This window comes from Neolamprologus multifasciatus, chromosome 16, assembly GCF_963576455.1.
Source record: "Neolamprologus multifasciatus chromosome 16, fNeoMul1.2, whole genome shotgun sequence".
Classification (NCBI taxonomy): domain Eukaryota; kingdom Metazoa; phylum Chordata; class Actinopteri; order Cichliformes; family Cichlidae; genus Neolamprologus; species Neolamprologus multifasciatus.
In genome coordinates this window covers 11,015,573-11,042,751 of record NC_140454.1, presented here as the reverse complement: position 1 = coordinate 11,042,751, position 27,179 = coordinate 11,015,573, and the positions used below count along the sequence as shown (strand labels likewise).

The window sequence follows — 27,179 nt, the reverse complement described above, 5'->3', positions numbered from 1 at the left end:
TACCGCGGGTTCTCTGTCGGGCTCGTAGCCGAAAACTAGCTTTACTTTGTTGTCTGGGTCAACTTTGCTAGCGAGAGACAGAGAGAGGCGTCGAAAGGATGCTCCAACAGAACTTATTGTTTTTGGAGGAAAACACGAACACGGTGTACAGTCGAGTCTTAATAGCTTACTTACAACTGGGCTCGTCAGGCACTCTTCTTGGCTGCAGTGGTTATTATTATATTTACATGCTTCCAGCTCCCGTTTTTGCTCGATGACAGCTCGTACTTTTCCTTTTTCTCCCTCCCTCGCTCACAGACACATAACGGGTATGGCAGTCCATTCTCCCTGCAGCACGGACTACACTGCCTATGATGCTACATTCTTTAGAGCTATAGCGGTAGCATTCTGCCTATTAGCTTAGCACAACAAAAAGGCCTCTCTCACCCAGGAAACACAGAGAGTGAGAGAGCGTCACCCTGTAACCATGGCAACCGTAACGCTGCCACCTGGAACAACAGAACATAGCTGTCAAACAAAACCCAAACAGTCCTGACCCGCCACAATATGAAACAGGGAAGTACCGCCGTGTAATCCATTTATTTCAACAAAGTAACTGTATTCTAAATACCACCTTTTTAAACGGTAACTGTAACGGAATACAGTTACTCATATTTTGTATTTTAAATACGTAACGGCGGTACATGTATTCCGTTACTCCCCAACACTGTATATATAATATACCACTCTAAAAGTCTGGCTTCTTGGAAATAAAATACAAAGAAATGAAGGTTAGAAGACTTTTGCACATTATTGTAAATATCCAAAGAAACACATAAGATGCGACCAGGTTGTAGTTAAAACCTTTATTTCAGTTTTTAACAATTAAAAATGACTTGGTGCTCTTGCACAGAGCTGTGCATCAAATTAACAGGACCATTTTTGTAGTAAACAACAGCATTAAGGCGTTTACAGCATGAATCCTGAAACTGTTTTAAGCACATATTCCCTTCATTTGCTATTTCCAATACAGTGCTGCCCTGATGATTTCAAGCAGGCCTTCTGTGTATAATTTACATCATATTTTGTATTTTCAGCGCTCAAAATTCAGCGTGCCGTAAAGTACATGTGGAAAGAGGAAGCTAACTGCCTGAAGTACACTTGGAGGTATTCACTGCTAACAGTTATTCTAGAGGTAAAGTAGATTTATGAAAAATAATTATTATGCAGTGCTAAAAATCGACATCTTTATTCAAAAATAAATATGCATTTAAGTTTTCTTGGAAAACTGGTCACCAGTTTATTAAATCCTGCCTCAGCTGGAACAGCAGATTAGCTTGTTCTGTTGTACTGAAGAAATTCAAGCACGACTCTGTAGCTGCACTGTCATGTGAGAGCAAACTCGAGCACACAAAACAGCGTCACTACAGCTATTAGCAGCGTGTGAGTAACGGGTTACACACACACACACACACACACGCAAATGCTTTATTAATATTCTAAAAAAAATAATACTATTACAATCTAGGTAATAAGATGCCCCTTTAGAATCGAAGTGCTTAAAATGTTCAGCATCTACATCCTCCATCTTTAAATGTTTAGCAGGTTCCCTCAGAAAACTTGTATACGTTTGAGAAGATTCGGCATCAGTAGGTGCATGGAAGAGACGACAGGGTCTCCAGAGGGCTGTGCTAGGAAGCAAGTTCAACATATCTAGGCTCTGTTTGAGTTCGCTAGCTTAAAAACCAGAGCTTTCTGCTATCCTATTAATGTTGCTTCATAGTCCATGACCACACTGAACCACAGTTACCCATAATTCAGCACCTGAAAGCTGTCTATCAAATTAATTCAAACAGGTTTTGGTTTCTCTATTGCAACACAAAGTTCACCTAAACACTGGATGGACAGTTGGTACCAAATTACGTTTGAAAAAAAGACTGACTGCTTGAAAACAACGTGTCAGGGTTTATTTACTCGACTGTCAATCACAGTTAATCGTTGTGCCTGGTTTGTTCCTCCTCATCCTCACTCTGAAGAAGACAATAAGCAGGAAAATGTCTCTTTAAAGCATGTGGCGACTTCACACATGCCTCATCTTTACAGAGTGTGTGTGGCACATGATGTTGTTTGATAACAAGCCAATTCACTCCCACTTTAGACATGTCAAACATTTAGCTGCCTTTTCTCAAGAAGGAACTGTGAACCTGGACACAACTGTAAGCTGCTGGAAAAGCTTAACCAGCAGCAAGAACTCACAGCAGCACCGTGTGAGAAGAAGACCATATGTAACCTGCATGTGCAAACGGCCATGCTGCCTTAATTTACAGGTGCAATTATTCTGCTGGCAAAAAAAGCAAACAGTAAAATTCAACACGCCATGGATGACTGTCCCACTGCCTGTCCAGTCCTCATATGTTTGGGATCATTAACTTGGTTGGTGTCTGCTGCTGCCCCATCAGAGTCCTTTACAGAGGCTATTGTGGGTGGGATTAGGCTGTCCAGTTCCTGCCTGTGACCCGTTTCCAGAAGCCACTCATGAAACTTCATTTCCACCAATTCCTGGAACTGTTGCTTCTGCTCCCTGGAAAGACAGAGAACGTAAAAGAAAGTTGCATTTAAACGGTATAATATTGAAAATAACAGAGCTTAACAAAAAAAGTCTTTCTGAAATGAAGGAGAGAAAATTCTTAGCATCATTCACCTTATTTCCTACATTTATGCTCCAGCAACAATATGCGTGTGTTTAATTTTCTGTTTCTTAACCTGGTACTTTGTCAATGTTGTCAATGGAGACAGTGTACAGAGTATGTGATCAATGGGTCTGTGGGCCACTCTCATTTGTGGTCACGTGGGCCTGCCAACCAGCCGCAGACAAGAGCGAAGTTCTAACATACAAAGAGCTGAAGTGAAACTGAGCATTAAAACCAATGAAGCGTCCACTATAGCCACTATCTGTGCTCTTCGTCTTTTTAATAAAGGTCTTCTTCATTTTCACTCCTCCATAGTCCTCTACCTGCATGCTCAGCACTCCAGATGATTGGATATCATATTCCTATTTTGGAGTTAAAACAAAGACAAGCCTCTGTAGGAGGCATTAGTTTGTCTATATAAATTTGTAGCAGTTTTTCAAGCTGAAAACTTTCTGATTTTTCAGATTTTCTTGTGAGCACAAATTGCAACCCAGTTCAGAAAGAGTGGATCACAATCTAATGCTTCCAAACATGAATCCTCACATGAACCTCACAGCACCTTCAGTGTTGTACATCATAGTTAGAGTCATAGTATCCAATCACAACATTCAAAGCAGAATGAAGACTTTCCAATAAGACGATCTTTGAAACGACTGTTTAACTAACGTTCCTCCATCGGTCTCTGACCAGTACATGGATACTATATAAAATCAAATGCTTTGAAACAAACCCAAAACTCTTGCCTTGTCTCTTGTCTGACAGACAATTTAAATGTCACATCACTGACCAATCGAGTGGTGCCACTGCCAAAACTTTTGGTATGCAGATATAGGGATAGGTACCGGTATCCGGTGCCATTATGGCACCGGTTCTGACATAAACGGTAGTAACCAGACTGGAAAGCAGCGCACATTTCGGTGCTTTATTTCGGTGCTTTTTTTCCTGAGATGTCATACACTTTGGATTCTAGCCAATCATTTTACCTTTCCGAGGATAGTAGGCGGGCCCAGGTACGTACGTTCTTTTAGAGCAGAGCCATAAAATGCCCAAGACGAAGCGGTCAAATTCTGGCTGTACTTCACAGCAAAAGATGCAAACTCAGCAGCCTGCAACAAGTGCTTTAAGGAGGTAACTCCTCGAATCTGATGAAACACCTGGCGACGTATAGCATTTTGTTAAAAGCCGAAAAACACGCCGTATTTGATAGCTTGCTACGAGACCTCACACCGTGCACATCTACTGCGGGTGTGGTGCCTGTTATCGGACCCGGATTTAGCAACATCCCCCAAAAACCCGAAGAGGAGAGTCCTGGCCCCTAGCCCTGCCAGTGTAGCAGAAATGATGACGGATGATGATGTCAGCAGCAGCCGTTCTTCTCTGCGTGAGTAGCTTAATGTTGTTCGTGTGTAAGCTAACCACGTTACTAAATTAATACATGTAAGGTGAACTAGCAAACACCTTTGTAGTTACATGCGGCTGTCTTCTTGTTTGATGGCAGATACTCCCTTCACCCTGGCCAAAAAGGCTAAAATGACCAAAGAAATACTGGAAAACAGTTAAACATGAGAGGTTTTTGGACAAAGTTTGTTTTTTCCATTGTTTAAGCACTGCTTCCAGCCAAGAGTGATGCCATAAATCCCCTATAGCTGCAGAAAAGGCTAACATTTTTATCTTTTTACAAAAAAAAAAAACAGCTGAACATGAGAGGTTTTTGGACCAATTTTGTGTTCTCCATTCTTTAAGCACCGGTTCGAGCACTGTTTAAGCACCGGCACCGTTTTAAAAGTACCGGTTTGGTACTGGTATCGGATAAAACCTAAACGATACCCATCCCTATGCAGATATACAATCGTGTTCCTGCCAGTTAAACATTAAATACGTGTATTTCCTTTAAAAGATGAACATCTATTTATGAATGTAAAGAGCCAGTGGAGAACTGCCTCGTGCAACCCGTCTGACGTCAGTGTGCTCACTGAACTGTATATCTCTCACACACAGCAGTTAACTGACATTCATATTGATTTTTTGGAATGCCTTTGCTGTTACAATTTTCCACTGATTAAAAGGCACGCTACATAATGAAACACTAAAACTTACTTGAACACATGTATAGGTGGCTGAGCCATTGCTTAATAAAGGTTTGGGGGTCAATTTCTCACTCACTTGCTCAGCCGGGCCTCTATCACAGTCTTCTGCCAGTTCTGTATCCTCCTCTTCTTTTCATCCAGAGCTGCCTGGTATAAAGGAGGCAAACCACCGGGCACCTCACACGTGTCTCCCTCCATCTGAAAAGGCACGACCAGCGTGTGGAACTCTGATGGTGGCAGCAAGCGGTAGCAGGAGGGGTCTGGGCTGGACAACGTATTGAGTGAGTGGCTGGCAAGGCCCTCGGTCACCAGTAGTAAGGGCTGATCCCAGAGATTAGGGACAACCGCCAGCCCCACGCTGGCCATGTGATCCTCCAAGGAAGGGTAGAAAGTGTGGAAAGGACCTAGAGTAATGTCCATGTTTCCCGGCAGTAGCAACGGGCGTGTGGGCGTAAGGGCATGGATGGTGCAACGTGAGGAAGTTCCAATAACAATTCGGCCGGCCATGCACACCACTCGCACATTCTGGCAGCTGTGGATGTGGACGCTAGTCTCAACGGGACCCAGAACCACAGTGCTGTCACGGCATTTGTCCACACTGACTGATCTAAAGGAACAAATTCAACAACAGAAAGAACATAAACTGTACAGATACAGCCACTGAAAACTGCCGCTTTCAGCCAGAGATCAGCCAGCTGACAGTCAGCCTAGGAATGGGAATCAAGAAGCAGTTCTTGTAGAAAACCAGTTCCCAGTAGGATAATTCCTTGTAATCATTAGTCTGCCTGCCTATCAATTCTGCTTATGGTGCTTGCACTCTTGGCCTGTATGCTAAAGATAACCCATCTTCTATTACTAGAAGGCAACCTTACCTGAGAGGTGAGAGAAGGTATATGAAGGCATCAGCACATCTATGGATTTTAATGTTGGCACCAGTCAGCTTGTCTGAAGTTTTAGCCAGGGTCTGTTTTAAGACTTGGGACATCAGCACCATTTTACTACCAGGTGGTGCCATGTGGGTGTTCCTGGCTATCTTGGCTCTCTTCATGGCCCCTTCCACTAGAACACACAAACACACCTGGGCGGTCAAAGAAAGGCACAAAGTGAAGACCGTGAGGAAGGACTAATGCCAGGTGATTTTACTAAACCTTGCTGAGCCCAAGCAAGCTTCTTGCCCGAATGGAGACAGGCAGTTATTCCAAAGGGATTCAGAGTGAGGCTGCGCTGGAGGCAGGAGAGGAGATTGTGCAGGGGGAAGGAACGGGTGAGCGAGGAGTAGCCAGCTTGTGTTTGGAGTGGACCTTTGGTCAGCAGCCAGTGAATGGGCTGAACAGCTTTTCCTTGGCAAACTGAGCCCTCAAGAAGCAGACCCAAGCTCCGCACAGCGTCCAGGGATACCTGATAGAACATAACTGAGAAATCAGTTACAGTACGGACTTGTTTTTATATTTCAAATAGTATCAATTAATACAAGAGAAATTCTCTAATCAAAAATTTTAACATAATGAGTTTACTTTAACAGCTACAATTTGCTGTTAATGTTTTATTTACACTAGTGAAAGAAAAAATGTGCAGCCATAAATCTAACTCATCTATCAATTAAGATGGAAAGTACCAGTCAGGTGTGACGAATCAAACGCCAGATTGACCACCTCTGTAAATGCAGAGGTTCTGACAGTTTTCTGCTCTGGAGCATTCAGGTGTGTGTTATTACAATGTGAAGGAGGAACAACACCAGCACTGATCTTAGAGAATCACTTGTTGCTGTCTATGAAGTCGGGAAGGGGGTTAGGCTATTTATTATCATTCTGCAGAAAGAACAATTATTGACAAGTGGAAAACATTCAAGAAGGATTTCACCCCAGTTTCAGACTGTGCAGTGCCCCGAGAAACCGCAAAAAACCCAAGAGCTACATCTCAGAGTCCAGAGGCCTGGGTTAGCATGTTAAATGTTAAAGTTGCTAACAGTACAGTTAGAAAAAGAAGGGGAGGACTATTAGGAAAAAGCCTCGTCTCTGCAAAAAACACTTTACAGTAATGAGTCAACATCAGCTCCTCTGTATACCAAAGTATTCTAGAGTCAAACGGCAGCAAACAGCTGGATGGCTGAAAAGGAAAAGAATCAAAGTGGGGTTTTTAAGTCCAGACCTTAACCTGACTGAAATGCTATTGGAGGACCTTACGAGAACTTTTGTGAATTAATGTAAACCTCAATAACCTGAAGCAACGTTGTACAGCTCCATAGTTATCATCTACCCGAAACAAACTTCTTCTCCCTTCCAGCCAACTTTCTTCTAATTGGCTGTCCTTCGTGCACAGTGGGTTTGAACAGAAGGGGGGTAGCGCTCGATGCTCACAGTGAGTGGTATGCCTGTTGCAGAATTTTTTCTTCTGCATTAACTGAACTCTTCTGAAATCTTATGCTGTAATGCATGCAGTAACCTGATGTGAAACTACACAGACATGTAACTGTGAATGTTCACATCACATTGACGCAGCCAGCAATGTCTATATCTGATGCTTTAGACACCGCCATTTCTTTTTACACATTTACGGCTACTTCCTCTTCTGATACCAGTTTTCAAATTGGCTGCAAAAGAACAGATCAACTCAAAGAAGAACGCCATCGCTAACTAGTGTTTCAGCAAAGAGATGCAGAGCAATATGGGCACACCAGCACAAGCAGAAATGTTGGCAACAACATTTGACTATCATGTAGGCTCTGCACAGATTCAGTGCAGAGGTAGAAATCAAGCTTCAGAATACAACATTAGAGATAAATACTCTCAGAGACAAGATAAAGATGCAAGAGAGGCAACAACTACTTGAAACAGACTGATTAGCTCACAGGGATTGCTTCTACATATATGTCTATAAGAATATATTTAAGAAGATATATTAAATATACTGGTATCTTAAATACTCTGGCTAGCACCAAATATTGTTAAAAATATCTAGATTGTGTCTGTGACCTAACGCAGGATGTGTGCTTGCTGTTCCCAGACCTGGCAGTCTCTTAGGGCCTGTCCAGATTGCGACAGTTGACCAGGCTCCACTAGCAGCTCCAAAATCTCTGCCAGATGGCTTTGCACGAAGGACAGGTGAGCCTGATCATCCCAATTCTGCAGAACCAAAACAGGAACAAAACTGGACTATAAGTGGTTAAGTTCATATACACCACCATACAATAATTTGCATCAGATCTAATTAGAACTACACAATACTATAAATCCTGCTGCATCGTTGGTCATTCTGTTTTATCTTTCATGGCAAAGAGAACCTTGTTCTGATAGCTAGTCTTGGACTCTCTGTCTGATGGAGATGGGGAGCAGGTGCGATGGCTGGGCCACTCTTCCCCAATCAGAGAGGTGCGCAGAGACACGCGGTTCAGCTGCTGAATGTAGAGGAAAAGGAGGAACTGCAGAGTGTCCACAGACAACTGGTGCACAAAGGAAAGGAAAAAAAAAAAACACAGGTTACCTATCAATATGCAGCCGCTCTTCCTTCAAATCTGACGGCAAGGTTACAGTAGCATCAGTCCTTGGAATAAATATTTAAACTTTATTTAACCTTGTTCCTCTGCTGGTCCAGCTCACTTTTAGTAGAACACTGGGAAAGACATTCAGCCCACTCCAGCCTCTCCTCTGGTGTATGACCTATCAGAAGGTCATAGGTCTCAAAGTAGAGCCACGCAAGGTCTTCTAGAAGCTGCAACTTTCCACAGGCGATATGCCTCCACATGGGCCAGCTCAGGAGGGGGAAGCAGCCATTCCTTGTTCGCACGTAGATAGCCATCTTTCGAAGATAGTGTAGATTTAGCTTGGAGGATGGTGCCACCTACAACGATAGTAATTCATGCTATTTACAAGATTTACAGCTCTTGGCTGATATCATAGTGGGAGTATATTTACCTGTAGGGCACCAAGTAGGAACGGTTCCATGCGTGGCCATATGCTCACACCGTTTGCCTCCATGTCTGAAGAAACAGAGTACAAAACAATGTGACATACACCGATAATTAATTACTTGAGTATTTGACACTGTATAAGTACAATGCACTTTTATATCACAATGACAGAGCCATTACTGGATTATGATTATTAGTCACGAACCAGGGAAGGAGCTGGGGAGCACTGGTAGTTAAACTGGTCAAACTGGACAGTTACAATAACATAATGCTTTGTTATTTCGCACAGACTCAACCTCTGTCCACACTGTTTAGTTCACCATGTCACTCATACTCCAGCCACTTTAACTCTGTACACACACAACTGTGTATCAATTCAGATACAGCGCAGGACGTTCTGCTTTTACTCACTTTTTTTTTTAAACTCATCGCATTTCATGAACCTTCTCTTTGTTGTTTTTTAGTACAGCGACAACAGACCTAATCTTCAAAAATGACCGTTTAATTACAGGTTGAAAAATATCTTCCTAGCAACCAGGCTGCTCGTGCCATCAACACTAGGCATCTAATTTCAAGTTTGACAAGCTAATCAAAACTAAGCTAACATCAATCCAGTAACACGGTAAATATATGCACAAAACTCACTTTTTTTTTTGCTGTGGCACAACAAGAAATGAAGCCGAATACCAGGCGCACTGCTATTTGCTCGTAAAGTTAACTCCAACATAAAAAAGTAGGGCTGGTCAGCTTAGCTTTGCTCCAGTTAGCTAGCTGAGCTAGGACAGCTCTGGATCTTACTGTCAGACTTTGTGTCCTCGTCCTGTTACTGGGATCTTCGGCCTGAATGAGAAAAGGGCCGACAGGTCAAGGACTCATAGGTATACAGAGGAGGACGAGTGCAGTGGTTCCTGGTTTGTTGTCAAACGCACATCTGCCGTCCTTCCTATTTGGCGCCCTCCTCTCCACTCAGATCTCAGCGGACATCTGTTGCGCGCAGCTCCCGGGGGCGCGCTTCAGCCTGCACTATGGGCATGGTGCCCGGGTTTTTTTTATTCACCGAAATGTTCAGTTTTGTATTAGTTGTACTTATACATGTAACAAAAAACAAAAGCAAAAAACAAAAAAAGCCAAACAACCCCCAAAAAACATCGGTGCAAACAGTTATATATGACAAGAAAGGGCTGCTGAGAAGAAAGGTGTGAGCTGTCTCTTTAACGCTGGGCAGAGTTTTTCGGGAGAGGACGATTTGCCGATATCCAGTGGGCGGGCTTTCTCTGACAGGAGGAAGAAGGCTTGTGGCTGACTGACTGCCAGCTGGGATCCGAGCTTTAAAAAGCCGGTTGTTCTTTGCTACCTCCTTGAGAAATCCTGAGATCTATGGCTGCTAAAGGGATGAATCTGTGTAACGTGTGCTGCCTGCTTCTTTATGCTACTACGGCGGTGCTTGCCGGGTAAGTGGTGTTCGCTTGGACAGCGGCGAAACAGCATCGCCAGCTGGTACACATGTTTCACTCTGATTGGTCTAGACGTGCTCTCCATGCGTGGAACAGTCTGACACACAGAGCTAACTTGCTAATAAGTGCTTTCGTCGTCTTTTGCGCCTCTCTCATTAAAAAGTGTATCCACCACTTGTAAGGGCCGTGTTTTAAGTGACTACCTAGCTTAGTTAGCTTGGAGCTAGCCATTACGGCAGATGAAGCTGCTGCATACTGTCTATGGAAGCCAAACTGGCTTACCCCCCGGAGATTGTAGCCAACTCGGTGTTTTACAATCTAAAAGTAGCACCATTGCCATTTGATAACGGTTTCTCGTTTTTCTTCTACCTCTGTGCCTCCTGTGTCTGCCTCATTTGTGCCATCTTCCTCTCTCCTGTAGGCGAGATTTCTATAAAATCTTGGGGGTGAGCAAGAGTGCATCAATCAGGGACATCAAGAAGGCCTACAGAAAGCTGGCTTTGCAGTTACACCCCGACAGAAACCAAGACGACCCGCAAGCCCAGGACAAGTTTGCAGACTTGGGGGCAGCCTATGAGGTAGATGTGTAGCCATTGTTGTGTTCTTGATGCTAGTGATATCCGAGATGAGCAACAATGAAATTGTTTTTGAGTTAAAAGACTGTTATATTTTCATAGTATCAGCTGTGATCGGGGACAGTAGCGTAGATTTAATCCTATGTGAGTATAAAAGCGCCCAATACAACTGTTTTATAAGCCTGAAATTTGGTTGTTGTTGGTAAGATCTCTGCGATTGGACGATTAGACCGTGTGGCTGAATCTGATTGGCTGTCAGGCAGCACAGCTGGTGTATTGAAAATTCAGACGTGGATGAGTGGGAGTGGATTCGGATAAGCGCTGCAGGTGTTTCCGTGTCAAACGTTCACGTTTCTTTTAAAAACGGAAGGATGCCGCAGCGAGTTCACTGCTTTGTAACACAAAACTGAAATTGGTTATTAATCGAGTTTTATTAGTCGAGGTGGGTCTATAAATGTATCTCTAAATGAATGACAATATAATAAAAATAATAGAAAATAATTGACAAGATCTACATAAATTCTTTTGAAGTTGTTTTATTTTTATTTATTTTTTATTTTTTTAAATTGTTGCTATTGAGGTACCTCAGGCACCAAAACGATAACAATCTCAACCATAAAGTTCAGTAGGTATTTGTTTAAAGAAATCTAAAGTGGTGGTACAATAAATAACAAATAAAAATATTTCAAAACCAGAATTTGAAATGGCTTACTAAATGTAGAAACAGCAACATATCCAACATTCTTTGGTAGTCTCTTCAGGTGCTCACCTTGAAGTTTAACTTGGGACCTCCCCACTTGGATTTTTTGCCTGTTGTTGCTGAATGAGGGAAGAGAGCCCTCTGTCATCTCAGTAAACACCTTCTTCGTTGGTTGAGGATGTCACTTACTAGTTACAAGTCCTGTTACAGCATAATCTTCATGTTGTAAATTATGCTCACTGCTAGAGTCAAGAAGATTATTTCTCAGTACAGTCTGATCTGCCTCTCACTTATATCTAGTTTCAAAAAGGTTGACAAAAAGAAATGAGGTTCAGCATGATTCCTAATGATGCGAGATAATCTTTTATCTATAGTCTGTGGTTGAAACAACGGGAGATAATGACAAACTGATTAGCAGTAACAACAGCCGTAAAAGTTTTATATGAATTTCCAAAATCTCATCATCTTCTGAGATTGGAGCCATTGCTGCTTTTCTCAGGTGAAGGCACTTCTACAGCCACTATGTAATTGCTGGCTGTTCCTTCTAATGGGTCAACTGTTTGTATTCTCATATTTGAAAAAGTGTATATTTTATACATAAGCTTTAAGATTGTTTCAGTAGTGACAGTTTACTGACTTTTCATTTCATTGTTTAATGAATCACAGTCAATTTCAAAAACTAACACAGCTTTCAAGAGCCCATCGACATTTTTTTTTTGTGTGTTTTTTTTACATTGAATTATGACACTCACACGTTGTATCAGCGGAGAGAACAAAGACTGCGGCATGTGGCCATTGTGTGATTGACAGGTTGTCTGTTTGTAGGTCCTCTCAGATGAGGAGAAAAGGAAACAGTATGACATGTATGGAGAGGACGGGCTCAAAGAGGGTCACCACAGCTCTCACAACGATATCTTCTCCAGGTTGGTTTCATGAGCTCAGCTGGATTTTATGCCAGGTTCAGCTAAATGTATGTATAATGTCCACTCATGCTACTGTTCCTCCCTCTGTAGCTTCTTTGGTGACTTTGGGTTCATGTTTGGTGGCAACCGACAGCAGCAGGACAGGAATATTCCCAGAGGAAACGACATAATACTGGACCTGGAGGTTACACTGGAAGAAGTTTACTCTGGGAACTTTGTGGAGGTGTGGAGAAACTCCTGGTTTCCAAACGAACAGTCTTTAGCATCCTTTATTCACATTTCAAGTTTGTTCCACAAAGAGGAGCTAGCTATAGAGTGTCACTTCATTCAGTCATCAAACTGCAAGGCTTACCGATGAATCATCTAATTTACTACCTGTAGATTTTCATGTTATCAACACTTATTTTTCCCGCTGTATGCAGGTTGTACGTAACAAGCCTGTAGCTAAAGAAGCTCCTGGTAAAAGGAAGTGTAATTGCAGACAGGAAATGAGGACGACCCAGCTTGGACCTGGACGTTTCCAGATGACCCAGGAAATGGTGTGCGATGAGTGTCCCAATGTGAAGTAAGTCAGCTCCTGTTGTCATCATTAAATGGGGCCTGTTATGCTTTTCCTTATTTTCTGTGATACATGGCTGTGACATCATAGAAAATGTCCCTAATGTGGTCATCTCAGGCACACAGCTCTGGTGCAGAAGCCCCACCCACCTGCTGTTTATGAGGCATTATGAGGAATATGTTGAACTCTCAATCAATCAAAGCAACTCTGCTGCACCAGTAAAACAAAGGGACAGATATTGAGCAACACAAGAACATAGTACAGATGTTACTACTCAATTTCTAAATGATAACCCCATTTTGGACACCACTGAAAATGAGATGAAGCATCTGAAGTCGTAAATTTGAATGTCTCTAACCCAAGTTTGGACTTGGCCACCGATTGTACAGCTACAGGGTTTGAATCTGCGATGCTTCCATTTTAATTTTTGATAACTGCTTCAGGTTGTATGTTGGTCTAGCTCTCTCAGAATGACAATTATCTGTTGCTGCAGATCTCAGGTGTGTTTATTACATGTATCAAAGTCGGTACTGATTTTTAGATCATGTATTGCTTCTCGTTTCAATCACTTCCGATTCTTATTTCCTGATGTGCGAAGTTTCTGGCAGAGTTGATCTTCTTTCTCCATCAGGGTGTGTTTTAGTTGCCAAGATCTTATGATTGGATTTGAAATGAACCCGAGAATACAGATCCAGATCTCAAGATAGACGATCAAGCTACATTATTACACTGTTGCCAACAAAACCTGTTAATGTGATGTAAACAAATATGCCACCCACCCATCCATTTTCTTCCATGTATCCGTAACTGGGTTGTGGGGGCAGGAGTCTAGGCAGAGAACCCTGGACCTCCCTCTCCCTAGCCAACTGCCCCTGCTTATCCAGGGGAGCTCCATGTCCTGAGTCTGCCCCGGGGCCTCCTCCCCATGGGCATGCCCAAACCACCTCAACTGGCACCTTTTGATGTGGAGGTGTAGCAGCTCTGCTCTTAGCCCCTCTTTAATTATTGGCTTTCTCACGCTCTGTCTAAGGCAGCGGTCCCCAACCTTTTTTGCACCACGGACCGGCCTTTAAGGTGTCGTGGATAAATACAACAAAATAAAACCAGTACCAAAAAAAAGATTTATTCATAACACACAGGAAGAGACCCAGGGAAACCGAATTAACGATAAAAATGATAAAAAATAATGCTAAAAACTGTGAATTTCACACCCGAGCCTCTACTCTCGCGGTCCAGTACCAAACGACTCACAGCGGTTCCCAGCGGTTGGGGACCGCTGCTCTAAGGGACCGCTGCTCTAAGGGACCGCTGCTCTAAGGGACCGCTGCTCTAAGGGACCGCTGCTCTAAGGGACCGCTGCTCTAAGGGACCGGCCAGATGACCTTTGGAAAGCTCATTTCTGCCACTTGTGTCTTATTCTTTCAATCACTGCTAAGTTTATGACCATAGGTGAGGGTAGGCACGTAGATCAACAAGTAAACTGAGATCTTTGCTTTTACACTTGGCTCTCCCTTCACCATGATGGACTGGTACAGCGTCCACATGACTGCATTCCACTAGAACAAGTTCTGAGTCACAAAGTTCAACAGCAGACTGAAAGAAATTGGGGGAGATGCTTATGGAATATTTTGAAAAACACATCAGGAATCCTAGATTTTAGCTTAACGTACTTAATAAATTGACCAGATTTGGGGATTAACAAATACAAAATACATCCTCTGATGTTATCTTATCTGCAGGCTGGTGAATGAAGAGAGGACCTTAGAGGTAGAGATCGAGCAAGGAGTGAGAGATGAGATGGAGTACCCTTTTATTGGAGAAGGTAACTGCTTTGTAAATCTTAATTCGTTATCTTTTTGTCACTCCATGTTTCTAACATTTTACTCTGACCACAGGGGAACCTCATATCGATGGAGAGCCTGGAGACCTTCGATTTCGCATTAAAGTGTTAAAGTATGAACAGATTTCTGTGTGTGAGAGAGAGGCGTGCACCAATTAGAATATAAGTATAGTGACAGACAAGTGATGTGGGGATGTTTCTACTTTATAGACATCCTGTGTTTGAGCGCAGAGGAGATGATCTCTACACTAATGTCACCATCTCTCTGGTGGAGGCACTGGTTGGCTTTGAGATGGATATAGTACATTTGGATGGACACAAGGTTCTGTATATGCTTCTTGTTTTGAAAGATTAGATTATTTGGGGAAAAATAAAAACATGTATAAGATTGATAGTAAATGTTTGTCTGTCTTTGCCTGGCAGGTCCACATAGTGAGGGATAAGATCACAAAGCCCGGTGCTCGAATGTGGAAGAAAGGAGAGGGACTGCCCAACTTTGACAACGTCAACATTCGAGGTTCCCTCATCATCACCTTCGATGTAGACTTTCCTCAGACACAGCTCGACGACCAGCAGAAAGAAGGTCAGAGTGTGGCAGTGTTAAAGGGCGGGCTGGGAGAAGTTAAGGACATGTCATATCTTAAGGGGACCTATTGTATTCTGCTCATTTAGTCCTTATTTATCCTACAAGGCTTTCCTGCTTCTCTTTTAAACGAGGCATGTTAGCTCTTTCAAGTTCTTCTGATTGGCTGCCCCTCCTAAGCAAAAGATTTGAGGAGCAGGTGACTGAATGTCTGAGTTGACCAAACTTGGGCCGTGTCAACCATAAGAACACTACGTACATAACAGAAAATAAGGATTGATCCCCTGTAAGTGATTCAAATTTCCAAAGAGAGATGCTAAAAACTACATAGTTGAATTTAGAGTTTATAAATTGAAGTTATACCTTTTTTAAAAGTTTGTCTTCAGAAAAGGTTTATATGCTAAGTAGTTATTCTATGTATTTTAATTTAAATGAATGGGACAGAAGAACAGTCTGTCACTTTGTTACATGTTCTCATTTCCGAACAGGATCAATGATGTTGTAGTTCGATCTGCTCGCGGGGAAAGGTTTTTAACAGCAGCTGTCACCGTGTCGTTGCAGGTATTCGGAATCTTCTGAAACAGGGATCTGTACAGAAGGTTTACAACGGACTACAAGGATACTAACGCACCGAGCGACAGCGCCTGAACTGATTCACATACCACCCAAACACACACACAGACACACTTGTTCAGTCAGCAGGAGCGTGATCTGTAATCCTAGCCAGGGTGTATTTATTATTTTTCAGATTTGTCTCAGGATGGCTTGAATCCAATTTGTTTTTATTTTTTAAATGTTCTACATCTTATCAGCAGTAGCACAACAGCAGATGTTTTATGTGAGGTGTAAAAATGGACACTCTGAACCTTTTCATTCCCAGCATTACCCTGTAACAGTAGGTCTTTTTGTCCATATTTGTATGTCAAGTTTACTTCTTTGTATCTGAAAGCACCTACTCATGTGTCAACCGCTGCTCCTTTGTGGAGAGGACACCGTTACAGCCCTCTGCGTCTGTTGAAGGATGAGCTACTGACAAACTGGATATCTGAAGAATGTTCAACCTGTGCAAGAGCAGAAGTTTCTCCATTTCTGGTCTTTTTGTTTTAGATGAGTTTTATGAATGTAACAGCATCACTTGTTGAGTGATGGAACTGTTGTTGCTCTGGCCTGACTCCTGTTCAATAATACTCTGTAAATAGGAAAGAACAAATCCAAACCTGTTTGTTGTGTTTGAGTTTTCCTAACTTATGTTGGCACGTTTCTGTTTGACATGATGTGACTGGAGAACTGTCAGCATTGCACAGCCCCACGTTCACTGTGACAGGAGTTGACCTCTTAAGTTAAACAGTGAAGGCAGTTTGCTCCAGCGTGTGTTTTCCACACCTCTGACACTCTATAGCTCAAAGGGACTTCACTCTATGAAGAACGGCGTCCCTGTTGACTATAATGGGCTTTTCTGATTTACCTTGACTCTTAAGTGCGATGCTGCCTCCCAATTCTGAGTGTCGTGGCCTTAAATGTAAATTATTTGGCAGTTTATACATTTCCTAGGGGATATTGTACTTTTGATTGACAATATAAATAAAGATTTCTACAAATTCTGTTGGCATGTTGTACCCCAGATTCACCAGTAGATGATGTCAGAGTCAAGTAAATAACAAGCTTAGAAAGCCTAAAAGTTAAAGCTCTAAAGTTACAAGGAAGGAGGAAAAAACTAAAAGGTTTTTGTTTTTTTTCCACACACAAGAATTGGATGTACTGATGTGTAGAAATGGTTGCATCTTTGGGTGCTTTGGGAGAATTTGGTGCTGACATGAATTTACACATGGGGGTAAGTTGCATTACAGGACAAAGGGTTTATAAAAATAACCAGTTTGTATTGTGGTCGTAATTCTGAGATCTTGGTGAGATAATCGCATAAATTTGGGAAATCACAATTGATAATAAAACCTGTTAAAATACAAGTCTTGATATGTAGAATTGATAATGAAATTTTTAAGTCAAGAGTCAAACTAAAGTAATAATGTTAACACCTTCATAAAAAAAGACCTGTGTCTAATAGACACATAAATCAACCTGTTCACTTGTTATAAGGCTTTGGTTCAAGTTTTTAACAGGACATTGCTGTCAAGTTCCACTGTGGTGGTGACAAATACAGCATCGTTTTTCATCTAATATTCAGAAGTATTTGTCGTATTCAAAAAGTAGTTTTCTCAGCATAAAACTATGCATGCACTGGAAGTCTGCTGTGGCAGACGGTTGGTTAGTCGCTACTTTGGACAAATGGATTAAACCCTGATCATACACTCAATTCTTTTTTAGATTGGTTTTCATCTGATTAGGAAGATTCATACTGCAGTAGGATAATACATCCATCCATCAATTCTCTTCTGCCTATCCAATTCAGGCTTGGAGTGAGAGGTGGGGTACACCCTGGACAGGTTAGGATAATACAGCCATGTGAAAAAGAAAGTGACTCGAAATGTTGTAGAAGCACCTTCAGGAATAATAACTTCAGTTGTTTTCTGAATGACTTTATCGCTGTGGAGGAATTTTCTTTACAGCGTTGCTTCAGTTGAGATTTGCAGACATTATTTATGAAAGCTCTCTTAAGGTCCCAGCATAGCATTTAAGTCGGGTTCAACAGCTTCTTTTCTTTTTCAGCCACCTTATTGTAGATGTGCTGCTGTACTTGGGATCACTGTCTTGATGTATGACCCAATTTTAGGAAAGTTTGAGCTCTCAGACAGATGGCCTCAGATTTGATCTACAATACTTTGGTACACAGAGAAGTTCATGAAGATTCCAGGTCTACGAGGTGTCTAAGTCCTGTTGCTGCAAAACAAGTCATGCTTGACAGTTGGTACGAGATGTTTGCTCTGATATGTTGTGTTTAGGCTTTTTAGACTTGGAGTTGTGTATCATGGCCAGACCTCTCCACTTTGGGTTAAACTCTTGGGTTACTTCCGATGTAATTTTGCAAGCCTAAGCTGTGCTGCCATGTTCCTTTTAGAGAGAAATGGAGGTCTTATGAAGTATTTTTCTACTTGTACTGTCATGAACTTTCAAATTTAACTCACTAACTGAGGCATGTTGAGTCTGAGCTGTAGCTCTGATCTTGGGGTGAATTTGGTGCGATGTCCACTTCTAGGAAGATTATGTTAACACACACCTGAATGCTTCAAACCAGCAAACCGCCATAAGTTCATCTTTTATGGGTGCTGACACACAGGACTTCTTGGAATCCCGTAAAAAGTTTATTTTCCACATGACTGTCTAAATGCACTCTGTTAAATTACAGTGAAATACCACCAGACTGATTTACTAACATTAAACTGTTTTTTTTTTTCATAGCATTTTTGATTGTTTAGTACAGTTTTTTTTAGTATTCTTACTGCAATTGCCACAAACAATTTATTGCTGTAAGACACAACAGCATGCATGTAGCCTAAATTCACTTAGTCAACCCATTCATTTAGTCATTAGACAACTTAAGTTACTGGAACGGTGCTGTATTCAATGATAATAAGCAGCCCGACGATGAATGCTGTTTTAGCTAAACGTTAACACTCAGTCTAACATACACTGAAACACTGCAGCCCACTATCAGCTGCAGAACTAGAGATAACTATTTTACTAACTATACCAGCACTGCTAAGTTAATGATTTTAAGTTAAAGGGTTTTTTTTTTTTTGCCAAAGAGAAACTACTGTATGATACTGTAAAATTACACAGTAGCTTCCTGGTAATATTTACATTAATCATGAGAATTTGAAGCAGTCACATGTATTCATAAAGGGCAGGAAATAACTGTATAGGTTTCCTGTATTTGTACAGCAGTTTGTTTTAGTGTAGTGAAGAACTTTTCATTATAAAGGCAACGTTTGAGTCACTCTAGCATTGGAAGCATGAAGGTCCCCACATCTGTACAGATGTGCATGTATGTGTGGTCCATGTGACATATTCTCACCCCATGACCCCTCTACGGCTTTACTATAACGGCTTCCACGTTCACCCCTTTATCCCACAGCCGCTGACCTTGTGGGTGGAACTCTGCAGGGGAGTCTGCCTGCATGGGTGGGGCAGGGGATGCCCACAGAATCATATTTATAATGTGGTGAATAGTGTACACATCTGCCCCACAGGGTTCACATCTCAGACTGCATGTGTGTAATAGTCTCCCACAGTGGATATTGCATGCATATGAATGACTGTGTGTATGCGTGTGTGCTCATGTGTGTGGCCAGTCTGTGTGTATAATGAACTCCCACAGCGATAGCAGGGCTGTGGTAAAGGGAGTTTCCTCTTCAGCCCACCACACATCCCTTAGTCATTTTCAGAGCGATGAGGCTCTGGAGAGGAGACGAGAAGCTTTGCCATCAGGCTCAGATAAAACATCTCACTGTTTCACCTCAACACTGCCTCCTTCTGCAACATCCTGATAGCACTACTGAGGCTCAGGTCATTTAAGGAACCATAGCAGACAAAGAAATTGTTTCTCAGTCAGATCAGTTGCTGCAGTTGGGTTTTCACAGCAATATCAAGTAGCTCCTGTTGTCATAATTGTTCAGGACTGAAAAGAAGTGAAGGAGTGAAAAGTAGCATGAGGTAACTTTTGGTCACCCACTTTGTGAGATGTGGTTCTGAGAGGAGATGCCTGAGTGAGTTATGTTGGGGATTTACCATCCATCCACAAATAATCAGTTTTAACCACTTGTAATTACAAATTGCAGAGCACATGAGGGCAGCATTGCCTCTTCAATCACATCCTTCACTAAATCACTTTTTATTACTCCCAGTGCTCACCAGAGGCCTGTAAGATTTGTGTGTAAAATGTGTGTGCATGCAAAAGCACGCCTACACTTGCCAGTTGTTGATGCAGATAAGCACAGGGATCACACTTGACCCTGAGTGTAATGGCTTCTAAGCGTAGCTGCAGGGTTAAGAGAGGCACAGGCTAAAGGAGGGCTAATTGAGCAATCTGTTCTGCGTGTGTGTCTGTGTGTGTGTGTGTGTGTGTGTGGTGGCGCCAACGGGTGTTGTGACCTGCTCTGACTCGGCAGTGTGCTTGGTTAATGGTGCCTGACCTGTCAGATGCAGGGTTTGTAAAAAGGCTTAAAATGACGCAGAGGCATTACTCAGAGCAGAACATGAAACTTTTCTTCTAAAAAAATGATTCAGTCTCTGAAAGCATTTTAAACACAGCATGAAACTGGAATCGGCTGAGGAGTATAAAAGCTTTGTGGTGTATTAACAACTCTGCTGTGATTTGATGCTTTGGTGCTTCGCTGTAAAAACCATAAACTGTATATAAAAAACGGATGTAGCCATCTGACATCACCCGTGGATTTGTGGACTGGCAGTACGAAGCCTTCAACGGCATTACTTTGTGCAGACAGGATTAGGATGGAGAGTTAAGTCAGCTAATGCTAACTAGTTTGGTTAGCAAGCTGCATCCATAAGCTGTGCAGGCGCAACACAGAGACACAGATATCGGCTAATTAGTGCTAAGCAACATATAAATAAAAGCTATCCAGCTACTATTGGGCGGGTCGTACACCCTAGACAGGTCACCAGGGCTATTATTTGACCAGCAAATGAAAGTATTGAGCAAAGTTGCCAGAAGCACAGGAAATAACTGGAGCTGTAGCTGAATACATTTCTATGAACCAGTGTTGTTTTGATTTTTCTTTAAGAAAAAAAAACTTTTTGAAACCTTAAAAGAGTAAAAGGGTATGTGGTAGAAAATTCACCCTGCAAAATACTCATGAAGGCAGAAATGACCAATAAATAAGGTTTTTATCTTGAGTATTTTAACATGGGAGGCTATGAAGATTGAATCAATTCACATAAATCATATCTTCTAAAATGTATAAATTCCCATCAATACAACTTGAAAAACAAACAAACAAAAAAACCCCAAAAGAATAAATGATCCATCCTGTATTTATTTTTGGTTAACTGTTTGAAAGTAGTCATGTTTTAATGCTAGGTTATTTTCTTACACGCCTTACAAATTCTGCCCAAACCAGAATAGTTTACACCTGTTAATAAAAAAGGTCAGCAGGAAGGTTATGTGACATCTACATTTGACCTGTGTGAACGGATCGCAGACTGACAACAAAAAAAGGTCAGTGGACTTGTTCTTTTTACAGTGTCATTGTTTTAAGTGTGCGTGTGTTTTTGGCGTTATCAATGCAGTAAAGCACAAACACATGCCAAGGCCAGGAAGGACAGCAGGAGGGGGGCTGGGGGGGGGGGGGGGGGGGGGGCAAGGAGGAGAAAAAAGGACTGAAATAAGAAATGTTGACGGACAAAGCCTACAATTTGTGGGATCTGAGCGTAAAGCAAACAAAGGGCAGCTTTTGTAAGGAATAATGCATGTCAGCCATGTCCTTATCCCGCCACAGCTTTGAACACTGCTGGGGATGTCCATTGCTCCACTGTGTATGCCGTGTTTCTATATTAAAGCCAGTCACCTCAAAGGCAAAAGCCTCAACTATTCAACAATTGAATGTTGGGACTCTCATTATGGCTGATGTGGGCAGGAAAAAGTGGCTTTGGGGGTTTCAATTCAGCGACTTAAAGCCGTCCTGTTAGCTAGGACAAGCTGCTGTTTATCCCAGTGCCTTTCTGGGGGCTAAACATAGTCAACTGTCATTATGGATCTCACTCTCTCTCCTCTTCTGTCTGTCTGTCTCTCTCTTTCTCTGTCCTCCCCTCACTAACATTTATTTATTTCAATCCCAATTTTGTCTTCTAATGACCCGTGTTGTGTTGTTGTTTGAAGGGGTGATGACTCTCCCCTCTCCCACATCCTGTGAGGAAGAGAAGGGGGCGGCCGGCACATAGGAGGGTGAGTGTAGGACAAACAATGCTGCAGACCACCTATATGGATGAAAGCCACAAGTCTATGGATGACGTTCCATAAGCTGATGAAGTAGCGCTGTACGTCGTGTGGTTGTGAGTTTGACTGGATTGTATGTGATCCCAGATACGCTTTCATAAAATAACCTTCTTCACAGATATTTTTTAAAATAAAATTCCATGCACCAAATCAGGTCAGGTTCCTAGCAGCTCCGGGCTAACACAGACAGCAAATATTAGGAAAGAGTGCACGCAGTGCATGTTAAATTATGTGAATATGTATTAGCGAGTGCGGGAAGGGTATAGGCTCCACGGTGGAGTGGAGAGGAAACTGAGAGCAAAGTGAAAGCAGTCTTTGTGTTTAGAGCAGAGCCCTCTGGTGGACCCTCCCCTCGGCACGGGGTTGCCCAGGCCCCGTGGTGGCGGATCACAGTTAATAACTGTGTGGTGGGCTGTCAGAGGCACTTAGCCTGACGCTGGGCAGGCCGGGGCCAGGCTGGGCCCGCATACACAGCCGCCTCTGCCTCTTGAGCTTGGACTGAAACACTCAGCCAGAGGGGTAGACAGAAAAAGAGAAAGAGAGAGATAGTCAGAGAAAACATGCAAAAGAAAGAAATATTACAGAAAAGAATAGATGGTTTTCAAAAGGCATGAAAAGGGTAAACAACTGAGGTAACTGAGGTAAGTTTTCAACACTGAGCTTTGGATGCAGGACTTTGCGCCGGGAGGAAAGCTCAGCCTATTTTATCCCAACTCACAAAGAAAAACAGCATCAAAAACTTGGATTAAACACAGTGAAAAGACAGTAAAGATGACTTTGCCAGACGTCTAAAGAACATTGAGATGTGGCTAAAAAGTGAGAGGTGACAAGCAGTCTCCTTGGGTTCTTGAAAAGACATCTAAAAAAAAAGCCCAGTTTGGTTCAAAACAAACAATTCCCACAACAAGAAGAATAATTCTCCTCAGACAAGCAGCACATCTGAAACCCCTGCAAAACCACTCCATCACCGTGCCACCCTAGCATGTGGGAACAATACGTTTCAACTGTCCAGAGACTCATAAGTAACCTCACAAGTACATAACACAATGGGATATAACCCCATGAGAATCATCATTTACATGGCATAAACATGCCATTTTTAAAAACTGGTGTCTGGCAATACTAGTTTGTGTCTGTCAGATTACAAAACAACCAAAAATGTCAGTCAAATGTTATAAAAATAGAATTTAAAAAAAAAGGGCTGCATGTAATTTGAACCCATTTTAGACATTTTCATAACAGCTGTATGTACTGTTTGCATAATTTCCAGACCCCTAATAAGCAGAATATTGCTGAGGATGAATGTGAATTGGTGAATGACTGACACTGGGTTGAATTCAAGTCTTTCCAATAGCAGAAAAGGCAGAGCCATGATTGGCCAGCACAGATGCATGTAGCCGCTGTGACATCACCAACTGGTCAGTGAAGTCTCACTGGGAAGTCTTTTCCAGTTTTTGCTGTCACTGTGTTTGTGTTCATCAGTTTGCTTGCTATGTGTTGCAGGAAAGGATTCAGCCATGCCGCTCTGCTCCTGTGTTGCCTCACAGGGCAGCAAATGCGCATATTTGCCTGAAATATCACACCACAGCTAGTCGCTACTGGCAACAATTCCACACTGATGTGTCCTGATAAACGTGGCTGCAGAAATTTCACACAGAATAATCATATATTCAAACTCAACAATCGTTTGTGTGTACTCTCTATATATTTTAGTGCAAAAAAAGAAAGCTAGCAACCTATTTTGGTGCAGTCTTCACGAGCCTTCATATTTCAGCCAGTACAGACAATATAATAGCTGTAATTAAGGCAACATATTTATTGCAGTCCACTTTAAGCAAAGAAGCTATTTATCCAGTAATTACAGGTACTAAAGCTCAGCCCAGCTTTGTTTCCCTGTGTTGTTTGGCCATTGCCATGACGCTGCGTGGGCCTCCACTGTCAACAAGCAGGTCGCAATCTCCCATTAGATCAGATGCTATTAGGGCAGAGAGGAGTCACTGAGCAAACAGTATCCCTGCCTTCAAAACCAGGTTATCTAATCTAGTGAACGGGGATGAACTGGACTTTGGAGTTCACAGACAGAAAGGGCAGTTTGTCCACAAGGATTGTTTGGCTCAGGAATGAAAATGCCACTCAAGATCAGACGGGTCCTCATTGGTCAATACCCGTGACAGCACTCATTCGAAGCTTTACGAGAGAGGATCAGATAAGAGGTTGTGGAGATTCTTCGTTGAAGGTCAGAAAATGTCTGGTGCTGATGATCGGAGATGGTGCTGAGGTCCGAGCTGCGTTAGCTGAGCTTCAGCGGAAGGTGTTTGTTCTCCTTTTTTGTTACATTGTATATCACAAACAGTTTGAATTTTTAATGTCAAAAAAAATAAATAAAAAAATCCCACTTCTGTGCAGTGATGGAGACATAGACACTCGGGGTGGGAATTTCAAACATAGCTGAAATTTTAAGAACCTTCAAAGGTTAAAAACCGACGTTTTTATTTATATTTGCACCATATGTGAACAATGTTAGAATTCAGGCCACCTAATAAGTCCAATATTTACTCACGTCTCTGCCAACGTGTGAGGCAAACATCTGCTTTAGGTGCTAAATGTTGCAGTAATTATCAGGTAGTTGATGACGTCCTGTGCAGATAGAGGCACTATCAAACAACAACCTTGAGGGCTTGCAAATTAAGCCAATGTGCAAGGTCCAAAAACTTGCTGTACTTTAAGTGGACAATTGAGGTCAACTTCAAAACCAAGTCAAGTCTTAGCCCTTCATAGCAACTGTGCAGCAGGTAAATATTTGATAAGTGTTTTAGATTTTATTACAGTTTGAATTATTGGGGGTGTGACTTCTTTCATGGACAGCATCTGTAGCTGACTGCTGTCTGCTGAGCCTCTCCTATTCTCAGGGGAGTGAATGAAGCAACCCTCTGGGGTCTGATTTAGAGTTCTGTTGTGAATGTTTGTAGAGTGTACCACGTAATCTACGTAAATGCCGGCATTGTTGACATGCGTCAATTACCTTGTGGTCATGTCCTGGTGTTTTATATGTGGTGCCAGTCGACAGAAACAAATAAAAAGCTGGGACTTTTTTCCCTCCCGGGTACCCACTCTTTGTTGTGGTCAGCTTTTAGTTTTTTTTCCAGGGGCAAACATATTTGTCGCTCAATATTTTCCACTTCTTCCTACATTCCCTCATGTCTGTCCAATCTTGCCCCAGGAATTTTATTTTTACATTTGTGAGTCTTTTTATTGATGCTATGATTGTTATTCCTTATACTGAGACAACGATTGTTATTCTCTCACTGGTAAAAAAAAAAAAAAATGGCCAGAAATGTACAGCAGAACTCAACAGGCTAATCACAATAGTAAGTAAGTAAAATTAAGTAAGTAAAGTAAGTAAAATTTTATTTATATAGCACCTTTCAAGATAAAAATCACAAAGTGCTTCACAGAAGCTAAAACATTAAAAAGATGAGTTTTTAGCTGTTTTTATAAAAGCGACCACTGAGTCCACAGATCTCAGGCTCAAAGGGAGAGACTTCACAGTTTGGGGGCCACAGTTACAAACGCTCTGTCGCCTTTTGTTTTCAGCCTCGTGTGTTGGACAACCAGCAAGCCCTGATCACATAACCTCAGGGACCTGCTGGGAAAGAATTCATGTAAAAGGTCAGTGATATATGTTGGTGCTTGTCCTTGCACAGCTCTGAATGTCAAAGTCAAAACCTTAAAGTGGATTCTAAGTTTAATAGGGAGGCAATGCAGCTGAATCAGCAGGGGTGTGACATGGGAATACTTGGAGGACTTGGTGAGAAGCTTTGCAGCAGCGTTCTGAACAACTTGCAGAGGCTTTACATAAACAAGTAAACAAAGAATTACAATAATCCAGACGAGATGAAACAAATGCATGAATGACAATTTCTAATTTGGAGTGTGATACAATTGGACTCAGCTTAGCAATGTTTCTCAAGTGATAAAAGCAGGAGCGGACCAGAGATTTAGCATCAGTCAGAGCTGAGTCAAAAGTTACACTGAGGTTCCTGATAAAAGGTTTGTCAAAAGTAGCAAGTGGACCCAAGTTTCCCATAACACTAGGCACAAGTTTTTAGAAGCACAAACGAGGACTTCAGTCTTCTCCTCATTTAGTTGAAGAAAGTTTTCAGCCATCCAACCTGTAATGGAGTCTATGCACCTATGCAAAATCTGTAGCTTGGAAACATCTTGGGGCTTAAAGGAGATATATAACTGAATATCATCTGCATAGCAGTGATAAGTAGTGTAGGTTACAGCGTAGGGTTTCAAGGGGCTTTGTGATTACAATGTAACTATGGCATAGATCTCCTGCTAAAGAATTACTCCTAGAAAGTCATCTTCAATGATGATCCTAACCCTATGTTATCAGTTTAAAAAAAACCATTCTTGCATGTCCTAGCAATCAGGGGAGAAGCAAGTAATCTAGGCTAGCAATGACTAAGACTACTTAGGATTCAGGACTGGAGTTGGGGTCATTGGAATGATAGCTGCAATATGGAAATGTCCTCATGAGGAGTCTGTGCTTCAGTTTGGTGAGTGAAATTCTAATATTTTATTTGTATATTAATCAGTTAGGTGCTAACTAATTAGCTTGTATTTGTGCAAGTGCAGTGTGCCCGCACAGTCCATGATGGCTGCTTCCAAACCAGTCTTTGTAGTGTTAGCCAATAGGTTAGCACTCTCTCATCCAAACATGGCCATTCCAGGCTCCAGCATAGTGGTGGAGGGGTCATGATCGTTTTTTTGTGTCACACCAAACTCCTGTGTATGTGGAGTAGGGATGGGTATCGTTTAGGTTTTATCCGATACCGGTGCCAAACCGGTACTTTTGAAACGGTGCCGGTGCTTAAACGGTGCCCAAACCGGTGCTTAAAGAATGGAAAACACAAAATTGGTCCAAAAACCTCTCATGTTCAGCTGTTTTTTTGTAAAAAGATAACAA

At 42.1% G+C, this 27,179-nt stretch overlaps 2 protein-coding genes across 2 annotated transcripts; one reads left to right on the top strand and one right to left on the bottom strand.

The window, feature by feature from the left end:
* Window positions 1–1,225: 1,225 nt before the first annotated feature.
* tbccd1 (TBCC domain containing 1) lies at window positions 1,226–9,811 on the bottom strand. The gene is made up of 9 exons (XM_085136258.1): window positions 9,462–9,811; window positions 8,668–8,732; window positions 8,327–8,593; window positions 8,037–8,195; window positions 7,762–7,878; window positions 5,905–6,154; window positions 5,629–5,815; window positions 4,833–5,363; window positions 1,226–2,560 (listed from the first exon to the last, which is right to left on the bottom strand). Exons 2-9 carry the CDS (start codon window positions 8,728–8,730, stop codon window positions 2,347–2,349), a joined length of 1,788 nt encoding a protein of 595 aa, XP_084992384.1. The 5' UTR covers window positions 8,731–8,732; window positions 9,462–9,811; the 3' UTR covers window positions 1,226–2,346.
* Window positions 9,812–9,915: 104 nt separating this feature from the next.
* On the top strand, window positions 9,916–17,111 carry dnajb11 (DnaJ heat shock protein family (Hsp40) member B11). Its single transcript, XM_085136263.1, has 10 exons — window positions 9,916–10,114; window positions 10,539–10,695; window positions 12,218–12,315; window positions 12,406–12,538; window positions 12,738–12,880; window positions 14,614–14,696; window positions 14,770–14,827; window positions 14,925–15,036; window positions 15,138–15,297; window positions 15,859–17,111. Exons 1-10 carry the CDS (start codon window positions 10,041–10,043, stop codon window positions 15,921–15,923), a joined length of 1,083 nt encoding a protein of 360 aa, XP_084992389.1. The 5' UTR covers window positions 9,916–10,040; the 3' UTR covers window positions 15,924–17,111.
* The last annotated feature ends 10,068 nt before the right edge of the window (window positions 17,112–27,179 follow it).

Excerpts from the sequence above, each read along its gene's own strand:
- tbccd1 (XM_085136258.1), bottom strand. The coding sequence starts at position 8,730 with ATGGAGGCAAACGGTGTGAGCATATGGCCACGCATGGAACCGTTCCTA. Across the intron at positions 5,816-5,904 it reads GCTTGCTTGGGCTCAGCAAG|TGGAAGGGGCCATGAAGAGA; the intron begins GTTTAGTAAAAT and ends TGTGTGTTCTAG. Across the intron at positions 5,364-5,628 it reads TACCTTCTCTCACCTCTCAG|ATCAGTCAGTGTGGACAAAT; the intron begins GTAAGGTTGCCT and ends TTGTTCCTTTAG.
- dnajb11 (XM_085136263.1), top strand. The coding sequence starts at position 10,041 with ATGGCTGCTAAAGGGATGAATCTGTGTAACGTGTGCTGCCTGCTTCTT. Across the intron at positions 10,696-12,217 it reads ACTTGGGGGCAGCCTATGAG|GTCCTCTCAGATGAGGAGAA; the intron begins GTAGATGTGTAG and ends GTCTGTTTGTAG. Across the intron at positions 12,539-12,737 it reads ACTCTGGGAACTTTGTGGAG|GTTGTACGTAACAAGCCTGT; the intron begins GTGTGGAGAAAC and ends CGCTGTATGCAG.